Genomic DNA, 20511 nt, shown 5'->3' with positions numbered 1-20511 from the left:
CAAGCTGCTGTCGGGGAAAGGATGGAGATAAACGAGAGCAGACCAAACGAGGGAGAAAGGGAGCAAACGAGATAGAAAGAGGTAGCAGAGGAGAAGAGCAGAATGGGGCCATTGGTCTCTTTTTCCTGGTCTATAGCTATGTAGGTCACGTTTTCTTTCAACTGGGGATGATAGGAATTTGTAAATCTAACATAATAAGGCATTTGGCCTGCAGTGACGCCTCTGACGATGGTTTCTCCTGGTCATTTTCCGTGGCTCATTGCACAGGAAGCCAGACCCCACCCGGTGATCTGAGAAGTGAAAACGGAGCAAGGGAGGATGAACCAGGGAAAGAAAGTTTGATTGATTTCCATGTCAGAGGAGTAAAATATAATGAAAATAGAATATTATATATTCATAGTTCCATAAAGTCCATGTACACAAAGAGCTTGCAATCTACAAAGGACATATCCTTGGCTTCTGAATTTCAGAAGAAACCAGAAATGTTTGGTATTTCATGCCCTTCTTCAGAGACTTTTCCTGATTTTCCTCGTCCCTTTTATGTAGGAGGCGGGTGGAAGAGCTGAGGCAGAATGACAATACCCTCGTTCATACATAATTTACCTGTCGCTTAGACCAAAACCAAAAAAAGAGCACAATAAAAGACAACTAAAATTGACATCGACTATGTCGTCCTGATGACTGTGCATGTCCCCGTCAGTAAGCAAATGTGGAAACACGTACAACTGCACTACACACACACACACACACACACACACACATACTTGAAAACATACATACATAAAGACAGCGTTACGGCAGAGTGAGGTCTCTCCATAGACCGGCATGTGTTGCTAAAATAAGTCAGTGTCTGGAAAGAGGTGGATTCCCCTTGAGTGGGGCACAGAAGAGCACTAAAAGCTAAGTGGAGATGGGGAAAAAAGCCTCTACAACTACAGAAGAGTGAAAGAATAGCAGAAGAAAGGAAAACGGTGTGTGTGTTGGGGGGGGGGGAGACGAGAGTAGAGCAGAGTAGTATAGTATACATTTTCATTTCCCAATCCCAAAGACGTATTTATATGTATTTTCCGTTTTTTTTTGTGCATAAGAGGAAAAAGGAGTTGATGATGCTGTTCACCAAAAGATGTAAATTGTAGAGCAGTTTTAAGCCATAAAAACAGCCACAAGGTGGCAGAAGTGCATTTGATAAGAGCTCGGCATGGATTCAGTGCATGTAAAAACACACTCGACAGCAAGGAGGAAGTGGACGATCATGGAGGAGTGTAGCAAGCACATACTTTATTGCATGCCTGCCAAAAAACAAAAAAGCTGTTTTACTCCTGGTTTTTGTTGGGAACCGATATTTCCCTGAAACCTACCTACGTATGTTCGACTGCTGACTACCAAAGAACCAAAAAGGTAGAAACTGACTTGTTCTAGGTTTTAGTTTGCTGTGATGTATCTGCGAGTTGTTTGGAATATTCTAAAAACCTCATATTGGAAAATATTATAAATACAAATCACTATGCTGTGAGGTGATCCATGCAAACTACAAGCAAGATAACCATATTGTGAAATGCGTACATACAACATGTATTGTATTAGATTGTGCAAGTGGTCATGTGGTTGTGGCCACGGAGAGCTGTCTGGCATAGTTAGAGACTGGAATAAGCTGAGATGTACAGTACTTCACTACTTGGAGAAGCCTCAGGCAGATAAAATGTAGATAACTAGTATCATAACAGAACGTTTGACGCGATTCTGCTTTCCATCTCACGGCATCCAGCCTCTCTGTGCTTCTCCACTTGCACTTCAGTGTCTGTGTGGTTCTACTCTTCTAATCTGGCTGTCATCTTTCTCTGTCGACATCTCATTAGCTGCTCTGGTGAAATAGCAGGAATGTCAGAAAAACAAAAACACATACTAACACATTGTCTGCATGATCCATCCATCCGTTTTCTATGCCGCTTATCCTCACGAAAATGTCTCCAATTCGTACAGTAATCCTTCCGCCCTGTAATATATCATTCTGTGGAATCAAGCAAAGTAGACTACTCTGTATATATTTGCCATTACTGAACAAACAACCAAAGAAAGCAATTTTGATAAAGAAGGTGAGAAACACTATTGAATTTTAGAAAGAGTAAAGTACCAAGATGACATCTTCTCCTCTCCTGCTAATCGTATTCTTATTCTGCATTGTTTTCTGAATCTAAAACTATGATTATTCACTATAAAATGTAGTTTTTGTCAATATTTTTGTATTTCCCAAATTGATAGGATGCACATCAAAATTGCATTGGTTTTCATACATTTCAATGGCCATCTTATTCCTACTATTTCTATTATTTGGTTTGACCAGCCTTGAAACCGACAAGCGGTGCTTTAAATATGTGCAGCCTTGACTGGGTCATGGAGCAAAAGCAAGATAGTTCTGTGCAGTCAGAGACCTATAGCTGTGTGTTCTTCCAAAAGGGGCTTTAATCAGTCGACTAAACTCTTACAGCCAGTCATCTCGTCTGGCTGCTATTCCAATGAAACGACACGTCAGATGTTGATGTACCGTGATATGCTTGCAGTGTAGTTGTATTGCTGTTCCAATCTCACGGTCGGTGTGAATGTGATGGGAAAGAACATCTGTAAACAACTTTGGCCTGATGTCTGAGTCTCCGAGTTGTTGCTCAGAGAGCAACGAGAGACCAAAGATATGGGATGAGAGGAACGGGAGTCTGTCTGAGGGGAAGCACTCTTCATACTGTCGGTTTTCTGTTTTCCATCTGCAAACTATTTTCCTTTGCAAGCCACTGTGTGTGTTTTAGCGGGTGAAGCTCTGCAACAGTCCTATAGCCTCCCAAGAGAGCCTACTTCAAACAGACTTGAGAAACACTGCCAAAGGTTCACTCACTGGGTGTGTGCATACGTTTGTATCCATACCATGCCTCCAATTTACCTTTGCTGTCTCGTTTTCATTCCACAACACTGACAGATTACGATGAAAGTGTTGCTGCAAGTGTCACATCACATTTTCCCCTCATATTTATGTCATGCATAATTACTGATACTGTGTCCGAAATCATTCTGAAAAGTCATCATTGATAACAAACATCACCCCCGAGCTGCTGAGCTTATGTATGTGCTGTCATTCTGTGCCCTCTTCTCAATAGAAACACTGTCTCCTCCTCACATTGCCCACTTATTTTTGTTTAAGGCAACTTGGTGAGCTAAGGCCGTGGAGGACTCGAAGCAGTGTGCTGCTCTAAATTGAATTATAGGAATAATAAAAAAAAAAAAAACATTTTCAACAGTGAAACAGTAAAATGGCATTGACTCAACTCATTACATTTGAATATTTGTTGCTATACTTGAACAGCCATGAGTGCAATTAGCGGCGTTAGAGAGCAAATGCTTTTCTGACACAAATAAACAAATAGAAAAGCGTGCAGGGAGGATTTGTTGCCATTAGCACATCTGAAAAGGACAAACTTATTATCCTCTACCATTTTTTTCTATTTCGCCTTGATAGTTGAGCTGCAATTTTCTCTTCGTCTTTACTCTCCTGTGGAGGAGAGAAACTTTGTGTCAATCCTTGTCCACCTTATCGGTAGTACTGCCTTCATTTCCTTAATTACATAATAACATTTAATAACATGTAATATATATACATATATATAAGGAGTAAAGTTGTAAATTTGAATTACTAGAACAGAATACAATAAAAAAAGTGAGGGTATACCTGTTGGATCACCGATCATTACTCTATATCCTTAATCCCTTCATCGTGTTGGCACACACATGCGTGCACGCACGCATAACCACACATACACGCGCATACACACAGAGGGGTTGCACAAGAGTATATTTGCGCCACGTTGTTATTAAGGGCAAGGTTATCATGAATCTACATTCATTGCTTTATTGTGAAGGTCTCTGGTGGAAGCTCAGTTAAGATAAAATCGGGGCAAGAAAAGAAACTTAAGACATATTATATTATGTGTGTCTGCTCTCTTGCGAGCAAAAGAAATGAGGTGGGAGGGGGGAGAGGAGATGGAAATGGTTGAAGATGTTATAAAAAGACCAGGAGGTAAAAAGGAGAGGTCTCTGAGGGTGAGTGTTTTTATTAAATTAACAAGCACATATGGGGTCTGTCCTAACACAGACTCGGTTTGCCTAAAACACAAATCTGTAAGTTGACCTGTTAAAAATCATGCTGAGGGAAATAAACCCCTCGCCCAGCAAAGTTATACAACTTACATTATAACTTTTCTAATTTATTCATAAACAACTTCATAAACTTACAGTAAAAATGTCAGCATTTATGGTCCATTTTATTTTGGGATTCATTTTTCTGCAGTGATATTCTCCTATGTGTGCGTGTGTTGTTGAATAACCTATGAATAGCGGCCATAGTTGATCAATAGCAATCTACGGCCAGGCTTCACAACGCAAATGGAGCTGGCATTTGGCCAGTGCCATCACTGCTGCATCGGGCTGAAAGCAAATGTGTGCGTGTGAGCACACACACCAACACACTTTCAGACATCCATCAGAATGCATTAGTGAAACAAACGCTGAGAGTCACAATGTGTGTCAATGTGTGAGACAAAGACGGAGAAGGAGACGGAGCAAGTCCAACAGGCACACAGTGCGAGATAAATGTGCTGAGCGTCATTGTTTAAATGATCGATGGAATCATTTCACTACCTCCTTTGGCCCATCTCACCTATAGGGGCTGACCAATTTAACACATACCCCGAAGCACATCATGACAAAGTTTTCTTTCAGCAAGGTCACAGCCACATACCTACTGTGGGGATGCAGAGCGATACTTGGTATTTGGACAAACGGGAGCAGGCCGCACGGTCGACAATGTTGGCCACACAGTCAGGAAATCGGGAAGACCCCCGGGTTCAAATATCCACTTGCCATCTCTGTGTGGTGTTTGCATATTCTCCCTGTGCGTGCATGGATTTTTTCCAGGTACTCCGGTTTCCTCCCACAGTCAAAAAATAGCTGTGAATTGGCTACTCCAAATTGTCCATCGGTATGAATGTGAGTCTGAATGGTTGTTTGTCTATATGTGATGTCTATATATGATGTCTGTTTTGGTCAAGTAGCTTGGAAAATAAATTACTGCAAAAAATGCGACTTATACTCTAGTGCGGCTTAGGTATGTTTTTTTATACCTAATTATGCATTTTTGGTCTTGTGCGACTTACACTCCCAAGCGACTTATAGTCCAAAAAATATGGTATATATACGTATGTATCATTCAAGTATTTCAATTGCTACTGTGTTGTCACAAAATGTCATAAAGTACCAAATCAAGCATCATGTAAGAACCGGCATCATTTAAAAAGTACAGTTTTGGAACAGATATCAAATAATATCATAGCCGCCATGGCCTGGTAATATGCAATGCCTGTGTGTTTCTAAAAACTGCGATGATGGAATGCTTTAGGTACAATAAAGCAAACCACATACGGTAGCTGTGACTATGTCCCCTGAAGTTTCCTCTGTGTGTGTGCTCTTGGAAGGAAAAAAAACCTCTTGCCCTATTTTGTGGCTTCAAAAGTAAAACAGCAAACTACCTTGAGGTAGCAACATCAAGGGGGAGAACGGCTTTGTAACGCTGCCGTGATGCAACTCTCTACCATCTGAGCCGCTGTCCTCAGCCTGTCTCTTAGAATCGGTCTCACATGTGTGGTGCAGTGACAGCCAACGAGGGAACCACTAGCTGGCGGCGTGGAGTGATTCAGTCTGGGGCTGGGGACAGGAATGCTCTCCTCCTTTTTAATGTTAATCACGAAGAAGGAGAGCCTTCGTGAGAGTGAGAAGGGGGGAAGATGCCACAGAGAGAACAAAAGAAGGGGTGAAAAGTTAAGGAAGCTGTGTGGAGTCAGTGCTTTAGGGAGAAGGATATTAAAGATGAAGGGAAGTGTTGAGAAGGTGTGAAGGTAGAAGCAGCAGCAAGGCGATGATGGCAGGGGAATGTTAGATAATAAGAAGAATGGACGTGCAACGGTTAGTTGTGTTTCAAGTTTACAAACATTGTCGTGATGAGTCAATGAGTCACTGCTGTCATTTCTTAACCCGGAAGGTATAATATGTCTACATAGATGAACAATGGCACTTCTAAGACAGAAACTCCTTTCCAACACAAAGACTGGGATCAATTTGTCACTTGGGCATGACTGTAACTGTGACACTTTCATCCGTCACACAGTTAGCTGAAGCATAGATCGATCACTTGGGGTGTTAGTGTTGCATGGCTAACAAATGAGATAAGACTGCATGTTACTGTTACTGTGATTGAGGATATGATGGTTTCCTGCTTTGAATGCATTGAAAGGAGAACAAAAATGATTGGTGTCTGTGTACTGTGCAGTGCAAAGTAGTCGGAATGACTTAAAATAACTGATCTCTGAGTTTTGAAAATTGTGATTCTCTTTTGTGTGGGAATGCTGAGCAAAATTGCAACCTAAAATTTGTGGGAAATATGCCTCAATTCTAATTCTATTTCCAACAACACATATTGTAACAAAAGAATCCGCAATATTAGTAGTGTGATTCAAAAAATCAATACATACAGTATATAAATAAACACACACTTATTTTACTCGGTAAACATAAAAAAACGGGTTGTGGTGGCAGGTGTCTAACTTTAAGTGCTGCACAACATGACACCAATACAAATTTGCAGCTTTATTGTCCAAAGTTGTATTTATTTTATTGCGATGCATTTCATACTTTAAATGTGTGTAATGAGTTTGTGAGGCATATTTAGGGCTTAAAACTACATTGTGCATTTAAGCATGTTAACTTCTGTCAATAGTGACCTATGACATTTGAAAAGACGAGCTCTGGAGGTAAATGTAATGTCACAATCGCAACAGCCATCTTTATTTCAAATGATCTGAAATATGACAAAAACATCCACGTCAAGCTAGCATCGAGTTTGAAGGGGTAGCACCACGCCACGGGTTCCAAATAGACATACCTATGGGTGTATCATTCACTGGTTTGTGTGAAACGTCAATTATTATTTTTTTGTAATGCTATTCTGCTGTGTTTTAATAATGCATCAACACAAATTTGCCCACCTGAGTTTAACTAAGGATTATTTCATGTTCACAGGAGTGCTGATAATTTTCTTACTACAAAATTTAACCCGGCACAGCTCAGCAATCCATTGATATCTTGGCACTGTGCCCTCTTGTGGCAAAAGGATGACATCAAATTCTTTGTAATTTTCTGATGCCACGAAATCATTGCTGCAGCTTTTTTGTCTTTTTTTCGTCAACTTTTGTAAAAGGACAACACTTCTTCATAAATGTGTGTCTTGGCTGAAAAAAACTCATCCTAATCTAGAATGAGTTGCTTATTAGCTGACTGAGTTTGAATGCACTGAGAAATGGCAGGGCCATTACCTGCTGTTAAAATGTTGAGTGTTGAGCTTTTTAGTAGCTTTTTAGTAACAGTGTGAATGCTTGACTCTTCGCATTCACATGTTGAGAGTGAAGAAAATGATTAGATGGTGTCAGTCACTGATGGAGGGGTGCTTCAAGGCATGGGGGGAGTGGGATGTGTTAGGGGATAGGTGACACACATGGCGGCACCACATGCAGATGGCACACATGGATGAACAGCCAGCGTGGTGAAGCATGAAATCGGCCACCTCGCTGGACACACACACACACACACACACACAGACACACACACTGAGAAAAATCAGTTTGTCTGCCAGTCCTTTACTCACCCAAATCACCACTGTGAAAATTAAAACCACCACACGTCCATAGGACAACACAAACACACACACACACTGATAGAATAAAGACATTAAACTATGGAAACTGCATCACAGGAGCATATGAGGAGACAATATGCAGCATTCTACATAACGGCTGACCATAATGGAGTTAAGTGAGTACGCTGTTTTAATGCAAACAGTGTTCACCGTATCAATGCCATTTTTATTTGCTGGATGACTGCATTTTCATCAGCATGATGCAAAACCTCCCACATGCTCACACGATCAGAGACCAGACAGATTGGACATGCAAAAATGATGATGAAGATTTCAACCGTGCACGCGCCTACACCCACACACACACACACACACACACACACACACACACACACAGCTGTCAGGTTGTATGTATAGTAGACAAACGCATAGGTGCTGATAGGCCTGCACACAATAAAGTGTGGTGCGTCTCGGAAGGACACAGGGGGCTGAAAGCAATCTTCCAGTTGACCTTGAGTGGGGAGGACAAAATGTGTGATGAAAGGGGTGGAAAAAAAAGCCAACAAGAGGAAAAGGAGTGAAATACATAATCTATCTCCAGCGGTGGAGAGGAACAAATGCTTTCACTGTGATTGAGGACGAATCAACCTCACACGTCAGCTCAAGTGAAAGCATAGGGATGGGCGGTGGGGGTGCGGTGCTAATTTTCCTCAAGTAAAATGCAGTAAAGAAAGTTAAATTAAAAAGAAAATAATAAGCTGGGATGGAGGAAGACGGAGAAGAGCATTTGGTGGAAAGGAAAGCCGAGTCACTAAAGAGGCCAAAGTAGGTAGAAACACAGACGGAGAGGGAGTGGAGCAGACAGAGACAGATGGACGGAGTAAAGAGAGGCAAAGAGAGAAGAGTACAAGAGAGTGGCCTTTGCCGATGACTGTGGCTGCTCACTTTCGAGTCAGCTTCACCTTTTAACGACTCATGGCCCCATCATGATACTGTGCTTGTGTGTGTTTAGGCCTATGTGTGTCTCGCCTTGGAACAGAAAACTTTATTGGCTCTGCAAATGCTTATTTGGTTAGCTGCGACATCCGCGCCTTCCAGTTTTTTTTTTTTTTGCTACTGTGTGTTTCCTACCCTTGAGCATTACTTTGCTCTCCATCCAAGCGGGTGTTCCCTGATAGACGCATGATTTTTCAAAAAGTACATACATTATCTTAGTGGCAACTGACCTGTATGATATTGTTAAAAAACACATTGTGTCGGCATGATTTACTTCAAACAAGTGTCTCAGACACACACACACACATACCGGATGTGTGTGCGCGTATAGTCACAATACCTTCAGAAGCCATTAGGTGGAGCTGGTGCCTGGCTGAGAGAGAGGAAAGGGCAGGGTGGACAACTGGATGGAAGTCCTCTGCCTCCTATCATCAATTTGATTTTTTTTTTTTTAATGTGGAGGTCTAGCAATTTGTTTACTGAATTACTACTTTAAATGGGATTCCAAATGAAGTACCACATTTTAATTGTTTAAACTGCAGTAATAAACTGAAGCACTTTTATGCCAAAGTAAAACGACAACGCTAATGTTTAAGTTCAAGCCAAATTAAACCCCATGCATTCTCTGCAAACACACACAAACACACACAAACACACACCTAGGCATCATGCACAGATCTTGTTGGCCTTGTCTGGCAACAAGGGGATGGTAACCTGGAGGAAGGGCAGGTGTCCGCAGATGGAGCGCCGTCTGTGTCACACACACTCTTTCTTTCCTTTTTTTCCTGTCACAGATGGACCCAATCACACCTATTTCTCTCTCTCGTGGCCCGCACACATCTACTCATCCAGCTTCAGTAGCATACATGTCTGATTTGTTTATCATCATGAACAGGGGTGGTCTATCCATCTGTCTTGATTTACACTAAATTTAAACGGGAGCATGAGCGTAATTTAATTTACCTAATACATTGGTGACATTTGGATATGTGTGAGGTAACCGGTGTAGACGGGGGCATCTTGTGAGCCATGAGGACCACCCACTCAGCAAATCAGGAAGTGAACCACTGATCAGTCGTCTGTCTTCACAGAGTGCCCAGTCAGAACCCGCCTAATTAGTCACTATGGAAACCACAGGCTAATTCCTTGGTCTACCATGCCAATCATGTCCTGTTGGAGAGACAATTATAAAGGCACATTTATCAATTATGTGTATGTGAGAGAGGCTTTTATTCATAATGTTTGCCGGATAGGAAGCAGGCAGATGTGTTAGAGCTGCTGAGAGGGTCTGTGCCATGCTGTAAGTGTCCGAGACAATCATTTGATTATTCAGAAGAGTTCAGTTCAGCTCACAATGCAGCAAACAATGCAGTTGATCACCATTCGGAACAAAAATACCCACACAGACACCAAAGGTTACCTGCGCCCAGACTTTGCACCCAGGAGTCACTTGCAGTTTTTCAAAGAAATCCACATTTTATTTTAGTGGTCTTGAATTAAAAAAAGGCAAATTAAAATAAGTAACCTTGCATATATTGAGGTTCACACATGCATGCATTATACATTCATGTGAAAGCAGCGCCATGCTTTTCTTGCCATCAGCTACTTGTCACTCACTATAATTACCACCAACTTGAAGGTGATCACCAGAAAGCTGGGGGGCACAAAAGTGCACGCACACACACACAACCCACAGACGACTTCAAATTATTGACCACAGATACACACACACACACACACTGACATTCACAGATGTCAATCAGAACTTAGAGCGCACATCAAAGCCAAGTTCAGTTCTAATGTATGCCGTTTGATCCCCGCCATGTAGCACACACACACATAATGCACACTCACACACTCAAACAGGGAAGCAATAGTTCATCCCAGTTGAGATGACTTGAGGTTTGCACAGCAGCACATTGGTCAAGTGACATCCATGCTCCATTGTTCCTGAGACCCCACAGCACAATAGCATGAGACTACTGTATAGTGACAAGTGTCTGTGGATCTTACCTGTCTCGTGAGAGAGGGTCTTTGTTCTTCCTGTGTTGCCTGAGTGATGCATCGCTCTGCACTTGTATCGCTTTCTGATTAACCCTCTGTACCCTTATGTCCTTTCCTCCACTTCTCTGCTCTCTGCTCCCTTTGGAGCGCCCTTTTCCTCTTTCTCGGTGTTTGTTGTACCCTGTTTTCCTGCACTGTCAAAGTTCCTCCTGAAGACAGTCTGTCCTTTAGCAGTTCTTCTATTGTCTTTCTTCTTTGTCGGTTTCAAGCCAAGCTTTGAGAAGTACAGTCCACTTGCTGAGTGCCGAAACGTGTGATATGGAAGAGGATCTCTCAATAAGCACACACTCAAGCAGTGTGGACCGAGACACTAAAGCACACGTGTAGCTGTTGCACTGCAGAGACAGACGCCGCACACCAACACGCTTCAGGCAAAAACGATGAGCACGGAGCTCTGTGCTGCCATCCCAGTCTTTTTGTCTACCCCCTTTACTCCTTGTCCTTACTCCGTCTTATGCTCAATCCCTCACACACACCAAGGTCAAGGCAGGCATGGGGGGACTGGATGCATGAGGAGACACTGGGAGTGAAAAAGAGATAGCAGTGGCAGGCGAAGCAGAAGAAAAGAAGAGATGTGGCTGTGGTTCCATCCTCCATCTGGCCACGGCTGAGACTGAGAGCAGACTCATCCCACACAGACTCCCACCTCCCTCTCTCCCACACTCTCTCTCTCTCTCTTCCTTTCTCTCCGATGTAGTGAGATGCAGAGGGAGGAAGCATGATTGTGAGAGCCAACGAGTGAGCCGAATGGATGGAGTTAGGGATGAGACACCAAAACAATAGAGGAATGTAGTCTTTTGGAGAAGGGTGAGGATGAGGTGATTATGAGGATATGGGTGAATTAAATGGATGACATAAGTCATACCATAAAAGGCTAAGCAAAATTGACGTGGCAGAAAACGTGGCAGAAGGAGAAGATCAATCCTGTTGAGACATCAAGGAAACAAAACCATCAAACAGGTAGGAGGGCAGAGGACTTTGCTGAGATAAATCCAGAATTATTTCTGATTTCACTTGGCAGGATGTACCCACATCCAAAACACAAAGTGTCAGACAAAGCAACCACTAGAAAAACATAAAAAAACAAACAAACAAACATCATCGCAATTTAATATGACCTTAACAGTTTTAGGACGTACCACTTCATGGTACCACTATGTGGAGGTCTTCGTGCTGCCCAGCAGAGGGCAGACACATTGCTCCATTTCAACCAACATGCTCTTGTAACCTCTTGCTCGTTATCATAATTATAATCAAATGTAATGTAATAACATATTGAGCATTACATCTGACTCAACACTTATTCAGACATTATGCATTCAGGCTAACTTGCATAATCCTCTGCAAAACCCAAAATAGCACATACTACAGTGCATGTCAGTTTGTCAGTGCTTTGTGGATAATGAACCATGAGTATGAAGAAGAATGACACAGACCTTTATGAGGACAGTGATTGAAGACAGAGAGAACAATAGTCACCCACTTTGAGCAGCAAGTCTATATATGAGGAATAACTCATCCAAGTAAAAGTGTGTGCGTGTGTGAGAGCAATGTGAAAAGTTGAAAGAGTCCAACACCAGCCTCTGTGCCACGGCTGCTGAGGACCATTGTTAGCCTCATTTTCAACCTCTTCATGTGCCATCGTCAGACATCATCCTCTGCAGCACCCTGCCGTGCGTATAGGTGGCTTGTATGTGTCAGCACGTACGTGCATGTTCACCCATACATATGCGGGGATCAGGACTGCTGTGCACACATCCAGTTCTTCCCTTTTGATATACACACTTGCATACACAGGTGTCGAGACTAGATTTACAGCAGAGGCGGGGCCACTGGCGGGGTGCAGAAGGTGTGTGTGTGTGTGTGTGTTGGGGGGGCTGCAGGTATGACTTCATCCTAATAAAGTGGCACCCAGGTAGACACGGTGGGGGCATAGGGGAAGGTGCTGGATTTTTAGATGAGGTTTACATCAATTTGTCATGATGAAAAACTCATCCGAGACAGAAACAAATTGCTTTCTTGACAACACCTTGTAATACTCTATCATACACACATGTGCACATCCACTCTCATGAGCCCTGCATAAGTGCATGCATGTGAATGCAGAGTGATAGAATTCCTTTTTCTAGCAGCGTATTCATCATTGCCATCAAGCATCATTCTACCAGCACATAACCTTCTATGTATGCTCGTTGCCATGTAAACTACAATTAAGCCCCCCCACACCTACTTTTGTTCAACCTTTTGCACTTAAAGCGAATGGTTCTTATACATTATGTCCCACATCACATTTTTCATGAAAAATGCAATATATCATATTATGATGCTATTATTATACAAACATTATATTATAGTGCACAATAATATATGATGCATGGATATTATACTATTATATTCGATTATTATTCCATTATTTTATCACATAGAATTTATAAATGTTGTCAATGTGTATAAGATCCCACTTATGGATGCTGTAAAAGTAGGGTTCTGCACAAGTTGTGCAGAAATTGATTACTGACACACAATTCTGGCGATGTTAGACTGCTGTCAACTGTAACTGTTTCCTAGTTTATCCGACATGCAAGAGTTGCAAATCGATTGATCAAGTTGTTAACATGATGTTTTTTTTCAGTCTGATTAGGAGGGTTCATGTGTGGCAACGGTGCCATTATGGTACCGTGTTTCTGTACGCATTAGGGATGCAATAGTGCTGGTAACCAACAGGTACCTTGATTTTTGGCCCAGTTTAGGTATGTTTTTTGTGCGTAAGTATCTATCACCAAATTAGTGCAATATAATATAGAATAATAATATAGAACATGAATAACACATTTTATTTTTAGAATAAGCGTGGAACCAATATAAATAAATATATATAATTATTATATTACAGGGAATTTTATTTGATTACAATATTGATATTACAATATTACAACTATTAGTTGGAATTCCCCAGCTGTTGAATGTTTAATGTGATCAGCGATTTGTCCTACTTTGTGTGAAAGCACCATTTACCGTTCATTTTGGATGTATTTTGATGTATTTTCCACCTTTTTTCTTGCAGCTTATATTTGCTCAAATGCTGATGCTATGTGGGACACATAGTTGGAAAACTCTTATGCCAAGGTACCGCTGTATTAAGCAGGCGATGTTTTCTGTGATAATTCAAACTCAGCGTCAGTAGATACAAATAACTTTGGTCTTGCTGCAAGAGCCAAAGGTAACTTTACCAATCAAAATACTCAACTACAGTTTTGGCCGAGGGTCAAACAGGAGGAGCACACGTTAATCGTGCATCAAAAACATTAACAAGAAACTTCAGTTAATGCGTCATTAACATGCTAACTTTGACAACCCTCATATATATTCACATATGCATACAGTATATAATATGACACTTTATATTATATGATTTTCTCTTTCCCCTCGTCCTCTCAGCTCTCTTATTTCTCTTCACCTGCCTCCTGAAATGAAACATGGAGGAGAAGAGCGAGCGAGTGAGGGAGGGATAGGAAAAGGGAAGGTGTGCTGTAAGGTGCCCCCCTGGGTTGAACATGGTCATTTGTCATGAGGCTGAAAGCTTAAGAAAAGACTAGTTAACCTTTACAGCTGATCCCCGTGAGAGAGGAATAAACACAGCAAAGCAAAATGCCTCCTCCTATGTATCTAAAGAACACACACACATACACACACTCTTGCACGGCCCGTACAGTGGTGTTCAAAATGCACAATCAATAGAGGTGAAAGCATTGTAGAGGAAGCCACCGCCACCCTTCAGAACTTTTCTCCCTGGTTGTCTACAAAGTCCTTTTCCTTCCCTGCTTCATCCTCCCCACACCCCAGCCAAAGTAATTAATCACCTTGTGCTAATGAGCTATTAACTAATAACAGAGTGACATGCCTCTGCCTGTGCATGCCCGTGAGTGTCTATACAAGCCTGTGTGAGAGTGTCACCAGGGCCACCCTCAGCACACTCATGTGATTAATAAGGTTAAGCTCTGATTAGGGAGGGGGCACAAGCACTACACCCACAAGCCCCGTATGCATGCATTAAAATAACACAAAAATCACATACTTGTTTCACCAGAATGGCAAAGGATGACTGATGTTGGCTTTATATAAAGCCTGAGTTGAGGAAAAACAAACTAGGGCGCTGAAAAGAATAACCTCAATAGTTTCATACATTTCACCATATATTCTCATTACCAGCAAGCTGACTCCGTATAATAATCACATTTCTGCGAGGAGAGAGAAACACTGAATTAATTCAGATCAGCCCAACACAATTGAGCTTGAAAACCACACTCTCCAAATAACACACACTTTTCCCCCTCTGAAATAGTTGTTTAGTGATTGATTTTATAGACTCGACCCATATAATAAAAACCTCTGTTTATCAACAGAGAAATTGCTTGCTTTTGAAAGACGGGAAAAAACAATAACTGCTTGTCCTCCTCTGACCTTCAAGACTGGGTCTAGTAACCATGGACAACTACAGAAAAAGAGTATCGTCCACACCGTCAGTAAAAATATGTGTGCAAAATTGTTGTATATTATGATAAGAGAGTTATCAAACATGCTTCAGAAGAGTTGATACGAATATATAAACGATGCATTAGATGCTTGCCTCTGCTTTTCACTTCCAAAGAAAATGTATTTACCAGAAGATCCCAATTGATACTCCGGAGGAGCTTCTCCGCTCTAAATTATAGGAATTCTGACCTAGCTGCAACAGCAGTGCACATGCCATAACAGATATTCAATTCTCCATGCTTCGGACCCAAGCAGTGTATCCCTCCGGAGAAGTTTTGGCGCATACTAAGACTCATTTGCATTCTCCCTGTTCTCTCATTTTTGTGTGTGTGTGCAGCTTTAGCAGTGAACAGCTGCTTAATGGTCATAGCTCTTCAGAGACAGGACTTTGGGAGGCGCACTGGGGGGCAGGGGCGTGCCAAGGTTTGCGCACACACACACATATACACACGTAGGCTGAGGCACACGTCAGGTATAGCCTTGATCAGCTTTGAAAGCAAAATGTGACCATTTACCAGATGTTTTCTATCCCAAACGGGACATTGGAGCATTCTCACACTGTTGAATTTAACTACATTGAAAACAAAGATTGGCACATTCACCTGATGGGAGAGTATACGAGACAAAAAGGGGGAGACATTATTTTCTCTTCGATATATATTGATGGTGGAATATTTTTTGTTAAAGTATGCAGTATGCGGCATATTGATGCAGCTACATGTTCCAAGCAGCTGATTGTGGGAATAATTCTGTGCCAGGCTGGTATCATTGAAATCTTTGGGTTCTCTGAGCTAAATGCATGGATGGCTGAACTGTGGGAGCAGTGGAGGATGTGTGTAATACCTAATTTAAAAAGCAAAAAGGGGGACTGAAGCTGGATTTTGAGGAGTGGGAGGTTGAGTGCGTCGTCTAAGTATTGATGCGGTTCAGAAATTCACATTTTTGCTTTTTTTTTTTAACTGCACCACACCAAAGTACAAGTCCAAATACAAAAAAAGAGAATACTTACAGTCATCACAGTCATTTTACTGTTTGAAACGAGTGAAAAAACAGACTCAGATGCTACAATAAGGGATTTGGCAAGGTACCAAAGAGTGAGAGAAGGTTAGGACTTTCTCTTGCTCTTTGTGAAGCATCGAGACACGCCAATGCACCGATTTGGCTAGCAGGGGTCTGTGTGGTTTGTTATTTACATCATTGTTCAAGCACAACTCCCTTTGGAATGGTTAAACTAGATCAGACTGCTGCATATGCAGTGTAATTAAATACAACTTTTTAACTTTTTAATGAAGCAAGGTCTCCTGCTTTATTTTTTGGTACGCCATCAGTATTCAATTTATTTACTTTTTTTGTGACTAACGAATGTCACATTAGAGTAACACATCAAATAATCAAAAAATGTATATACGTATATTGTATATATGTATGAGGGTATGAGGGCCATTGTACAGCAAACCAAATAGGTTTTTTTTCTAGTTGTATTGTTTGCAGTTCTCATTCATTCACTTGGACCCTGCTCATTTGACACGATAAGTGTTCAACTCAGTATGTGATTTTCAGGTCTCCTCCACTCACGTTTGTACTTTTCTTTCATATACCTCCATGAACGCATCAACACTTGTCTTCCTTTGACAAAGTAATAACCTTAGTGGTTTAAAAATATATATAATGGAAAGAAAAAGAAGCATCTAACACAAGAATCCTGAATAGCTGAGTTGAAATGTTAGATAATTACAAGCATGGTCTTTTCAAGCCACTGCTGTCCCCAATTGCTAATCAATTCCCTTCAAACGTGTAAAGATAGCATTTCTTTGCCAAGACCAGAATCATGGTGAAACTGTCTCATCCCAGACACAAAAACTCGCCCACTTTTCCATTGCAAAATCTCAACCGATTTTGATACAAATAAATATGAACATGGCCGCACGGTGGACGAGTGGTTAGCATGTAGGCCACAAAGTCAGGGGGCCGGGAAATATCTCGGTGTGGAGTTTGCATGCTCTCCCCGTACGTGGGTTTTCCCCAGATACTCTGGTTTCCCCCCACATTCCAAAAACATCCATGTTGGTGTGTGAATTGGTGACTCCAAATTGTCCATAGAGTGTGAATGGTTGTTTGCCTATATGTGCCCTGTGATTGGCTGGCGACCAGTCCAGGGTGTAGCCCGCCTCTCGCCCAAAGACAGCGGGGATAGGCTCCAGCATACCCCCACGACCCTTGTGAGGATAAGCACCATAGAAAATGGAGGGATAATGTGCATGCATATATGTATATGATATGAATGTATATGTCTTTGTATTAAGATTAAAAAAAAACACAGACACAGGACCATCTGACATGCACTAACAATTACAAAATAACTCAAAATGTCCTTGAAGGGAAATGCACAGTAAGCACCAAAGCACGGAAAAAAAAACGAATCCCACAAATACCATTTCGAAGTGGAAGCATTGGGCTGATAATGAGAAGCAGAGTTTGAAGGAGTCACACAGGACAAGCAGGCAATAGGACAGCTATAACATGGAGACAAATGACCCCCCAACATCACAGAAATGGTGGGCCTGGGGAGAGATGAGTAAATAAAGGCATGGATTCGCAGGATAAAGAAGCCTGAGACACAGAGAACAAGATCAAACAGAAGAATTGATGTGCTTGTAATTTTGTATTTTCTGCCCTCTAAAGATGATAAATCTCTCTATAGGGATTTTAATCAGACTGCAACAAAGAGTGTACACACAAGCACTGCTGCAACAAACCTGTCATGGCTAAGTAAACAGCACAGCACAACCAAATAAAACGCCTGTGTGGCTCACCTCTCCACATGAAAGCATGCATAATAATAATTCAAAGTGCAAGAAAAAAGTTTTGTATACGGGCTACACAAGATTTCAACACTTGAACATGTAATCTGCTTTGGTGCTGTTGTATGTATTATCAGGAGATCGAAGTACAGTAAGTGTGTGTAAATTCAGAGCAGATTACAAAGCATTTGTTTCACCAACTGTGGTCAAAGTAACTGTTTTAGAACACACAAGACCAACACACAACTTGTGAAAAGAGAATTCAGCTGTGGAGAGGAGGACTGTACGCACCGGGAGTGCAAATTTGTGTGCACTCATTGTCTGAATGAATTGTGCATGCTCCAAATAGTTATCTTTAGTCGATAAGCAATTTCAATGTGTGAGCCTTGTAGATCACCCAGCGATAATTCATTCCCATTAGACAGGCTTGCATTCAATAAAACATGAAATAAATAAAAAACACTAAACAAAATGTGGGCTAAACTAAAGCTGCAGGGAAGGAGATAAAGTGAGAGGGGCGGAAAAGGGGACGCAGGTGAGTTTGGGGGTTTCTGTCATTATGATAGATACATGAGGAGAATAGGGGCTCCCAAAAGGAGAAGGGTAAAAATAGGATTGCACCTTTCCCTTGACAGTGTTCCTGTCTGCCCATTTATCCAATCACAGGCTGCTTCTCCCCACTCATTCCTCTCCTCCTGCATTCCTCTCACCTATGACTCTCATGCCGCCCTCCTCTCTTAGGTGTTGCCCTCTGCTGTTTTCCTTCCTCGCTCCAATGCCTTACATCACCATCAAATGCAAACAACATCATTGCATCCAAACATTTTTATTCTGCTTGTCATTCATAATATGCAAAGTAAAACAAACACACTGACATTTTTTGTGGAAAAAAAACATATAGTCACGAGCTAAACAACATTGTGTGCAGTACACAAAACAATAATACAAATATTTGGCTGATGTAATACAATGGAACCTTGATTAATGCATGCCCCGGTTAGCATATTTTTTTAGTTTAGGTCGAAAATGTTCAGAACATTGCCTAGTGGATGACAATGTTAGCTCTATGTAACGAGTAAATCAAGTACCCCTTTCACTACAGTGAGTAACTCATAAGAAAATGACTCAGTAAAAAGGATTGTGCTTCCCATCACTAGTAATAATGTTCAACTTTTCCTTGTCACATTGTGGTAGAAATTTTGGTAGAAACGATTTTTCATTTGGAGAAAATCTGTCTTGTGAGAACAGTGCAACCAGAAGATTGCAGCATGATTATAAACTATGGCATCGCTGGTATGAAGGATAATACACGTAATATGGAAGTCTATTACTCATATTGCATCTTTTGCCACAACATTTATTCAAATATTTTAAGAAGCTCTTCAGTATTCATTTTGTTCTGTATTTGTCAAACATTTAAAGACGAACAGCAGAAAAAGAGTAATTGAAAACGGTCCTCTTTTATTTTGTCTTTCAGTGTCTGACTTCCAATATCCATATGCCCTCTTTTCATATTTGTCATTTATTAACGACACCCCAATTTCCCCTTTCCTCTGCTGCTCTCTGGAGAAGAAAAAGAAACATCTGTCAGGGTCATGCTTCCGTATGAATTCCAAATGACTTTGAAGGGCAGAGGGGACGAGCAGCTTTCTCAAGAGAGCAGGGCGTTTACATTACAAACACGCAAACACATACAAAACAAGCACACAAACAGCATTAAAGTCGTCAACTTGATGACCCCCACACTGAGCAGCTCCTGTCTGAATCGATACTGAATTCTAAGTCAGACGAATGACGAGGTGAAAGCAAAAAAGAAGTATGTGTGCACAAATCTGGAGGTGGGTTACACGCGGTGTGCGGCCAAGTGATGACATTGATGCTATCAACCTCCTCAACACATATGCACGGTGGAACAAAAAAGCTGCAAGAAACTTTCCCAAAAAGTCAAATGCCACAAAATGCAATCTACCTGAGGCTCAAATGGCACCTTTTACAAGGTCAAGAAGACTAGATCAATTTTTTTTCATCACATCAATCATTTTTAGGTGCCATTTACGTGTCTGTCAGCTTAGTCCACATAGATTTATCTTTATTCATTCATCACAGGTAAAAGAGAGCTTCAATCTTTGCAGTGAAGTAAAGACAAATGTTAAATTGCTCCACTCAAAATTATTCAATATCAAAACATTTGATGGACAGTACTTATAAATGTACAGATTTTACAGATATTTTTTTCTCAGAAAACACTTCATACACCTTAAGTAGTAAAAAATTATAAATACGTGATGAAACAGGTAGATTGTACAACAGACATGTACCACTGTTTAAAATCCTGTTTATGACTTTATCAACATGTAAACACCCTAATCAGATTGTGTTTGGCTTTTTAAA

General features: G+C 41.2%; 1 protein-coding gene across 16 annotated transcripts in view; it reads right to left on the bottom strand.

The window, feature by feature from the left end:
- The window catches only part of tenm2a (teneurin transmembrane protein 2a), a 186028-nt gene that overhangs the window by 90699 nt on the left and 74818 nt on the right, over nucleotides 1-20511 (bottom strand). For 2 of the 16 annotated variants that reach the window (XM_058063596.2, XM_058063597.2), the window contains exon 1: nucleotides 10736-11866. The exons of the other annotated variants lie outside the window; for them this stretch is intronic. In XM_058063596.2, the coding sequence (XP_057919579.2) occupies nucleotides 10736-10787 (52 nt within the window). In that variant the 5' untranslated portion in view covers nucleotides 10788-11866. Of the gene's footprint in view, nucleotides 1-10735; nucleotides 11867-20511 lie in introns of those variants that run through there. 16 annotated transcript variants of the gene reach the window in all.

Source organism: Doryrhamphus excisus, linkage group LG22 (assembly GCF_037039965.1).
Source record: "Doryrhamphus excisus strain RoL-2023G ecotype Guam linkage group LG22, RoL_Dexc_Guam_v1.1, whole genome shotgun sequence".
Classification (NCBI taxonomy): domain Eukaryota; kingdom Metazoa; phylum Chordata; class Actinopteri; order Syngnathiformes; family Syngnathidae; genus Doryrhamphus; species Doryrhamphus excisus.
Note: the sequence above shows the minus strand (reverse complement) of the source record. Positions and strands in the feature narration are given on the sequence as shown.